This window comes from Nansenia antarctica, assembly GCF_963989245.1.
Source record: "Nansenia antarctica genome assembly, chromosome: 14".
In the NCBI taxonomy this organism is placed as follows: Eukaryota; Metazoa; Chordata; class Actinopteri; order Argentiniformes; family Microstomatidae; genus Nansenia; species Nansenia antarctica.
Genome location: NC_137684.1, coordinates 21,718,853 through 21,727,971, shown reverse-complemented (window position 1 = coordinate 21,727,971; position 9,119 = coordinate 21,718,853). Strand labels below are relative to the sequence as shown.

Below are 9,119 nucleotides of genomic sequence, written 5' to 3'. Positions count from 1 at the left end.
TGTGAGTGTGAGTGTGTTTGTGTGTGTCACCTACTTTCTTTCTCATACAGTGCACTACTTTTGACCAGAGTCACAAGCAGCTCCCTTCACTACCCAGAGTCCTTTGCAGGCGTCTGAGGAGGTGGCACATGACGTACCTTCAGCCGACGTGACTTAGATCTTGACGTGATCTTGATTTGTAAACCAACGTGTGGCCGCACTCACCGCCAGAGTTTAGGGGAATGGCCCACTGCCAAAGTATCCAATTCAGAACATTGACACTTGGTCCTAATAGAAAGTAGCTCTCCTTGTGTATGAGTAGCATAGTAAGTGCACTCACCCAAGAACTATCACCAAAACCTATTGTATGTGTGACATTACACATCATGGCAGGAATAGGGAGTCCTACCATAGGATAGGTACAGTGAATTCTACATGGATCAATTCAATTCCGATCTTCTAAATTGTTCAACTGTCGTATCTGTCCTGTCTATGAAGCTAAACTACCATGACCGCAATCGAAACTGCTGGAATGCCAGTGGAACAGAAAGGGCGAAACAAGTCACATCGCAACTCAGAAGAAAACAAGTGTGACTTGATCTCCCTTTATTTTCTCAGCTGCCAATTGTGAAATAAAAAATGGTAAAAGAAATCACACTGCGATAGAATTTTGTTTTAAAAAAGTGTGTGACTTCCTGAGAGCTGTGTATGTCTGTGTATGACCACACTCCCAGACTGCTCCCTGTAGCCTACCTTAACCTAACCCCCTAGTAGGCCATCTGTTAGGCCTGGGCCCTGGCTCGCTCACACAGCACAGTACTCTCAGCGGCAGGGATTAGCTCCGTTTAAGCCAAGGAACCACCCGGGCCGGCCCGCCCGTCTGCCCACCCAGGACTAGGATAGGAAGCCCCATCGCCTGTCTGCCTGCTGGGCTTGCCTGCCCTCCCAGCCCTCCCAGGCCCAAGTCCACCCACACTGCCTCCTACTGTACTTAACAATGACCTAGATTAAGGAGAGAGCCGGTAGTGTACAATGGAGTACATGAGGGTTATATAGGATGGGGGGTGGGTGGGTGGGGGGGGGTTGGGGGAGGGAGCCCACCATTTTGATCCCTGCTGCTCATACAGTACATGTTCACTCAACTCAATCAACCCGATGATGAGATGTGAAAAGGGCTGAGTGTCGAGCCTGGGGGGACGCCTGCCATTATCACTCAATGGGAAGCGGCCAGGGACGTATCCCACCCATCCATGAATACCCCCCCTCTTCTCTCTCCCTCGCTTCCGACATTCACTCGCAAACAAAGACCCACAAAGGGGTCCATTGCTTCCTTGGGTTGGCTGAGGAGCATGCTTGGTGAGGCGGGCGGGCGGCCCCCGGAGATGCTAAGAGTCCCGGTGGGGGGTGAGGAGTGGGGGGAGGTGGCGGTGGCGGTGGTGGTGGGGGGGGGCGAGTTGCATTAACACCACACAGCCGGTCTGCACGTGCCCAGCCCGCGGCCTGCCAGTGGCCACACAAAGGGGATGATGTCATGCTTAGCCAATAACAAAAGAGTCTGGGGACGTCCGGCCCTCCCCTCTCACCCGGCTAGTTCCAGCTTTATCCAGCCTAGCATTAATCGCCAGCATTATCCTCTTTACTGGGGGGGGCGGGGGGGGATAATAACAACAAGCCAGGCAGCCACAGGGCAACGTTAGGGAGAGAGAGAGACAAACGAGGGGCAGAGAGAAAGGAGGGGGGGCACGCAGAGAGAGATGGTGATGGAAATGGATGGGGACGGGGGCGGGGGGCAGTCAGACAGACAGAAAGAGAGAGAGAGAGAGAGAGAGAGAGAGAGAGAGAGAGAGAGAGAGAGAGAGAGAGAGAGAGAGAGAGAGAGAGAGAGAGAGAATGGGATACAAAAACAAACTTGAGATGGCGTGACAAGGAGTAGCGAGAGAAAGATACCCCACAGGGTGCCCTCCTGGAACATCGCTGGCTTCACACAGCATGAGAGCAGCCAACCACAAAGGAATCCAGAGGCAGGCGCCCAGCAGCTCTCTCCAAACACGCCACCTCACAGCCAAGTACAAAGACCTCCAGCCCTCCCTGGGTTTACATCTTAATGTACCTGGGATTGGTAGGCTGAGGTGTGTGACCGTGTATACAGTACCTGCTTGCCTCCCTCCCTCTTTGTGTGTGTGTGTGTGTGTGTGTGTGTGTGTGTGCGTGCGTGCATGCATGCGTGAGTGCATGAGTGTGTGCCTGCTTGCATGCATGTGTCCTCATTGATGACAGGGTGCTGATAGGAACACGTTAGTTTGTTGGCCAGGGGGGCCAGGAGAAGGCTTTAGGTGGGTCACGTCACAGAAAGCTGCTAGGTACCACTGCTGCGTCCTCTAGGTCAGGCCGGTTTGGGAGACATGAGCTCTTGGTCTATTATAGGTCGAGGAATTGCGCAAGATCCTGCTCAGGTTGATCACGGTTCAAACCTGGGAACGAGATAGACTTAATGTAATCATGCTGAGAAGTGTGCTCTAACACTTAGCATATCTGGATCTAATTGGCTTGAGAGAGAGAGAGAGAGAGAGAGAGAGAGAGAGAGAGAGAGAGAGAAAGAGAGAGAGAGAAAGAGAGATAGATAGAGAATGCATTGGAGTACGATAATAAGACTGAAGAACTGCTTCTACCACAGGGCCGTCCAGGCCCTGAACACAGCAAAGACCTAGGTTCTGGGCCCTGGACAGTCTGGACGGATTGTATGGCAGCTGCTGGACTGAAAAAATCAGGTGTAGTGCTGAGGCACAAATATGTACATTTCAAGCCTGCAAACTGTGACACTTTAAATAACGTGAAAAAATACTATTGTGCAATATGACAACCCTAGTTGACTATCTGTGCAGTATAGTACAGTGGACTGTGTACATAGCCTTTATTTATGTAAACCAGCTCCTTCCCTTCTTGTGATTTTATTCTTTTTCTAAAAGTTTTTTTTTTTTTTTTTCTTTCCTAACACCAGGGGAGCCACCCCTCCTAAATTTCGTTGTTTGGTACCTGTACTGTAGCAATGACAATAAAGTCCATTCATTCATTCATTCATTCATTCATTCATTCATTCATAATATGATAAATGAGCTACAGTGTCTTCCAATCCAATGTAGCAAAGGAATTGAAATGTTCTCGGCTATTCTGAAAGGCCATGGGCTCAAGGGGAATCATCTTCAGGTCCCTGGGTTCCCCGATCCAACCAATCACGTGGCCGGTATCAGTCAACCATAACTCTCACATTTAAATTCACATCGGGGGATTTGGACACCAGGTGATAAATCAATAATAGAAGCAGCAGCAGGAGAAGCAGACAAATAAGAGAGAGCCTGATGGTTCAGGCATCCAGGCCTGATGGTTCACATAAGGAAGTAGAGAACTGGATTTTATGAGCCGCCATTCAAACACTGTGTGTGTGTGTGTGTGTGTGTCACACCTAAAAAAGTCCCTGAATGTTTCCGTCAGCCCACGGGCCAAGGGAATGTGTCATTGTCGGTCTCTGTGTAAATGTGTACCCAGTGTCACAGCATCAATGCTCTTTTTGTGTTTCCGTGTGAATTTACATTCAATGGCATTTCAAGAACGTCACAACAGCAGCATTCAAAAACGTTGTGTTGTGTTGTGAGGGAAGAGGAAGTCAATTTCCACAGCTCGGTTGTGCGAGCCGGGGTTTACCCCCCCCATCATGTCAAATGTCTGGGTGACACAAAGTTGACCGTGCTTGGGTTTCCCCCCCCTCAGAGTTCCTTCAGTTTCACACCGCGACTAAAAATACAAGAGTTAGCATGCCACGGTCGCCACGGTTCGCCGTGGTCGTGCAGTGGAAAAAAAGGGCTGTCATATTCAGAGAAGAAGTCATGGAAAACGGGAGGATCCGGTTTCAGGGCCACTGATAAGCAATAAACCGACAGTACAGTACGCCCTCTCGCCCGCCAAATATAGCACCCGGCGGATCAAGTGCAGGCAGGCCCGCGCTAGCCGGAGAGAGACCCAGACCCAGACTGACACCACACAGTTAAGTTGACACCTCCTCGACCAGTATTATGGTCTATCACCTTAGTGATCAGGATACGTTCTGCTCAAAAACAACTGTGGAGGTCACCACCGAAAGGGACACACACACGGCTCGACGCACAGCGTTCTAGCGTTGCCATTCATTCCCGGTGATCCTTTCCCACTTATCATGATTGATTTAGTGGGTGAAGGAAGCGCCAATGCAGACATTCCCTTCAAACCTAAACCTCCGCCACCACGAACCTCCCCTTGTCCAACCCCCCCCCCACCCCCACCCCGACCCCTGACCCCCTGGACTTACCTTGACCTTGCCGTTGGGCTGCAGCAGCTCGGTGACGGACACCTTGTCCTGCTGCAGGCGCCTCTTCACCAGCTTGGAGCAGCACACGTTCACCGCCCCCTGCACGTGGGACGCGTTGAACTCCGAGAAGGTCCGGCTGTCGATCACCAGCAGCCGCCCCGCCCCTCTCTGGATCAGCCCCGCCAGACGCTTGATGTCCATGGCGCTGCGTCTGGTCGGCCCTTTCTCCCCCGCCATGATGATGATGTCAGAGGGGTCGCCGCCGATAAAAAGTCAGACGAAGGAAGGTCACTCGGAGGACAGAGGGGGGGGGGTGGACGTGAGGGAGAGAGGGAGCAGGTGGTGGAGGAGAAGAGGAAAGGAGGAGAGGTGGTCACTGCAGGAGGAGGTGAGCGACCGTGGGAGCAGACCTCAGGAGATCCATGGTGTCTAAGGAGAGCGGGAGAGAGGGAGGGAGGAGGAGGAGGGGGAGGAGAGGAAAGGAGGAGAGAAGAGAGTCAGAATACACAACCATCTGTCATGGAGAAGGTTAGCCTACACCATTGCTATAGACCTCCAGTATTATGAGCAGAAGCTATTAAATCATTTAGTGAGAACATACGCTATAATCATAAAGGCCTCGTAAAGTTTTTAGGGTGCTGACTGCCCTCCTGTCTGTGTCTGTCATGCTCCGACACCACAGTATGGATGAAAGCAACAAACAATGTCGTATCCAACGTCACTGTGACTGTGAATGTCAAGTGTACACAGTATTTTGGTGTTTATCATCTGTTTTATTTGCAGACTTTGTTCACCTCGCGTATAAATATACTAAACATAAAATGTTATTTTAAGACTTCACAAGAGGCCCATGATCATCCACTTGGCTCAGATCTGAGCAATCTATCAGGACTGAGAGCTATTCAATACACACACACACACACACACACACACACACACACACACATACACACGCACACACACACACACACACTGTGCTATAATTGACATTGTGTGTGTGTGTGTGTGTGTGTCTGTGTGTGTGTGTGTGTGTGTGTATGTGTGTGTGTGTGTGTGTGTGTGTGTGTATGTGTGTGTGTGTGTGTGTGTGTGTGTGTCTGTGTGTGTGTGTCTGTGTGTGTGTGTGTGTGTGTGTGTGTGTGTGTGTGTGTGTGTTGTTGTTGATGCAGGGTCTCTTGTGTGGCAGCTCGTGAAACAGGAAACTGAGGGGGTGAGATAAATTAAGCCTGGGGAATTCAGAGAGCAAGCCTGGACACAGATGTACAGCCTGCGTGGTATCCAGTGTGTGTGTGTGTGTGTGTGTGCGTGTGTGTGTGCGCGTGCGTGTGCGTGTGCGTGCGCGTGCGCGTGTGCGTGTGCGTGTGCGTGTGCCTGTCAAAGTTTATAAACTTGATAGACTGCCTCCGCTCATCACATAATCACTTCAATCTACTTCCTCCTAGCCTCCGCCCCCGCAACCACCGAGTTGGATAGAACTGTGGTCAAATCACAGGACCACACTGTCATCCAAGAATAGATGACATGAAGGTGTGATTCGGGCTGATGACCACTTCCTGGGGACAAGAGGAAGGGTTAAGCGACCAATCAGAGGGCCAGTGTTGTTTTATTCATCCTCAGACACACTGTGTGTCATGAAATATACATCTCGTCTCGTCTTCCTTACTACTGTATCTACTGTATCCAGACGTAACAGAAGTAAACAGAGTAAAGGTAGAGAGAGAGAGAGAGAGAGAGAGAGAGAGAGGGAGAGAGAGAGAGAGAGAGGGAGAGAGAGAGAGAGAGGGAGAGAGAGAGAGAGAGAGAGAGAGAGAGAGAGGGAGTGAGAGAGAGGAGAGTAGACACAGCCCTCGCAGCTAAAGCAGGACCGTAAACAATGACCAAATCACTACGACAACAACAACCCTGCACTGTAAGCTTTCCTAGACAGCAGGCAGTAATGCACCATTCATCATTTAGGCCTATGCACTGCAATGGCATTTGTGTCCTTCACAGAGAGAAAGGGGGGGGGGGGGGGGGGGAGGAAAAAAGGAGAAACATGGAGAAAGACAGAATGTAAGAAAAAGAGCAAAAGGATAGAAAGAGAGAGAGAGAGAGATGAGAGAAAGATTATGTCTATAAGAGTAAGAAAGAGAGAGAGAGAGAGAAACACGTGTTTTTGAGAATGAGAGAGAGGGGGGGGGGACTTCTCAGAGGAAAAACAAACAGCATTCTGTACAGTAGAACAGTAGAGAGAGAGCTGGTGGGTGGGAGAGACTGAGAGAGCTCTGGTCAGCAGTCAGCAGCGGTGTCTGTGTGGACGGGGGGGGCATGCTCCAGCTACACTCTATGACCTTTCACCCCCCCGCGCTACGACACCGCCCCCGCGTCGTGGGGAGGGGAGGGGCCAGGGATGTTGTTCCCTGCAAAGATCTCTCAGCCTAGCAACTCTGCCTGTGCTCAAGGCTAGCCGGGTGGGGTGGGGGGGGGGGGGGGGGGGGTGACAACCATGGAGATGGAGCAGAGAGGAGGAGGAGAGGGAGAGAGAGAGGAGGGGAGAAAGGCAGAGATGGAAAGAGAAGTGTGTGAAGCTTATTTACACCGACTTCGTGTTATGTAATATCTTCTATGACAATTTCCATAAATACACCTCAAAGAGTAGCCTAACGTCAGTCACGATTAGCGAGAATACTCCAAAATAAGAAACAAGATGGGTCTCCTTATACCTCTCCTGTGTCATGGCTACGGGCCAAGCCCTGACATAGATGTCCATCGGCTGTTGCTGCCTGGCAACCTGCCCAATGCTGGCACAGCATCTCTTACATGGGAGAACCTCTACATGTACTCTATATAGCTACTGGAAACTTCCAGTGTATAAGGGCACTGTGCCTATGACAACTATCTCTGCTGTAGTGAAAATAAAGGTAGGTTGTGCACAATTGCGCGCAGGATACAAACACACAACATACATATGCACACAGTACTGTATACAGGATATCATCAGTACACTGTACATGCATACATACAGACACACAGTAGATACATGCAGTACAGGAGACACACATTCAGATGACACACACACATACACACACACATATACACACATACACACACACATACACACACATACACACACACACACACACACACAAACACACACAAACACACCCACCAATGCAAAAATACGGCCAAACTAAATGCATATTCATCTATGCTCACAACACAAAACCTAAAAATACATCTAGGCCTGCATACAGCCAGCTGTACACACACACACACACACACACACACACACACACACACACACACATATACAGTAGAGTACTACATAACACAGCAACAAACACAAACACATACATACAGTAACAATGCTTCCTCTCAGCCAGACCCATACACACAGACAGAGAGGGTTTCCTCACCTGAGCTGAGAGCTAGTAAGACTTCATTGCACCAAGGACATCAGCATCGCCAACACATCCTTATAACATCCTTATAACCTATGGTAGTAAACTGTCCTTCCAGTTCAGCAGCAGAGAGCGTTCAGGGGTGTGATTCTCTCTGCTGCGTCTGCTGCACAACAAGGACTGACGCTGCAAACGTCTAATGGCGCCAGAGTCCGCTCTCTCTCTCTCCCTCTCTCTCTCTCCCTCTCTTTTTCTCGCCCTCCCTCTTTGGCTCTCTTTCCCTCACTCTCTCGTACTGAAAACAGGGAAGGGGAGGGGAGGATTGTGCAGGTTACATGTGTTGTAGTGAGTTAGTGAGGGAGGGGGGAGAGAGAGAGGGACACCAGGGTCTGCATCCCAGTGCTAGGTGATCACCATGTCACAAGGAGACGAGAGGAGAGGAGAGGAAAGGAGAGGAGAGGAGAGGAGAGGAGAGGAAAGGAAAGGAGAGGAGAGGAGAGGAGAGGAGAGGACAGGAGAGGAGAGGAGAGGGGGAGCCCCTCCATCCTTCTCCACCTACTCTCTCTAGTGCAAGGCTGTTTCCTCCACCTTGCCTTTAGGAACAATTGGGGAAAGAACAACAACAACTTCTTTCGCCAGCAGGAGCTCTTGTTTTGAAAACCTCTGAGGCGCAGGACTGGAAAACAGAAGAGTGAGTGGAGAGCCGGGCTGGAGCAGATTCTGGGGTTGCCATGGAAACAGCCCGGCTCGGGAGAGCAGGGGGCACAAGGAGGGTGGGAGGATGCTGTCGGTGGGTACCAGACCACCAGAGAGGGGCTGGCCGGCTGGGTTCGCTAACCAGAGGACAACAGACACAAGAAACTTACCGCCAGGAGAGCATAGAACAGGCTCAAACACTAACCCGACTAAAAGCTTCAGTGTCGGTTAGGAGTAGGAATGTCTGGAACTAACCCATGTGTGTTATCAATACTGCAGGATCATGGCCAAATAAATACTACTAGGGTAGAATAATCTAAGGATAACACAAAACACAGTGAAAAGAAAATCCCAATGGTTCAAACCCCCATGTATAGGCTCCCTGAACGTACGGTACATAGTGTAGTGTACGCAAAACACCTACAGCGACAACCCTACTCTCCTTCCAAGCTGATAACAAAAGACTGATCATAAAAAGAAAGAATGACAAAGCCTTTGTTCTTCCTATACGTTCACAGGATAGTCAGGAAGTCACTGTAACTTAGCCATAAGATAACCGCCAAGGTGATATCACACAAACCATTCTAAAACCAGGATGAGCCAACTGTCCTTGACACACAGGACCAGTTCAATAACGATGACATCGCCTATCGCACAGTCAACACAAAGAACGAGAGCAACTGGAGGCCGACCAAAGCCCAGGTAACCTCATCCAGGTTATTCAT

At 50.2% G+C, this 9,119-nt stretch overlaps 1 protein-coding gene across 1 annotated transcript in view; it reads right to left on the bottom strand.

Annotated features, from left to right (window-relative positions):
• dusp8a (dual specificity phosphatase 8a) overlaps positions 1-4,555 on the bottom strand; it is a gene marked incomplete at both ends in the record, with an annotated part of 38,158 nt that extends 33,603 nt beyond the window's left edge. The window contains one exon of the mRNA XM_080545059.1: positions 4,319-4,555. Coding sequence (XP_080401185.1) covers positions 4,319-4,555 — 237 coding nt within the window. The remainder of the gene's footprint in view (positions 1-4,318) is intronic.
• Between the last annotated feature and the right edge of the window lie 4,564 nt (positions 4,556-9,119).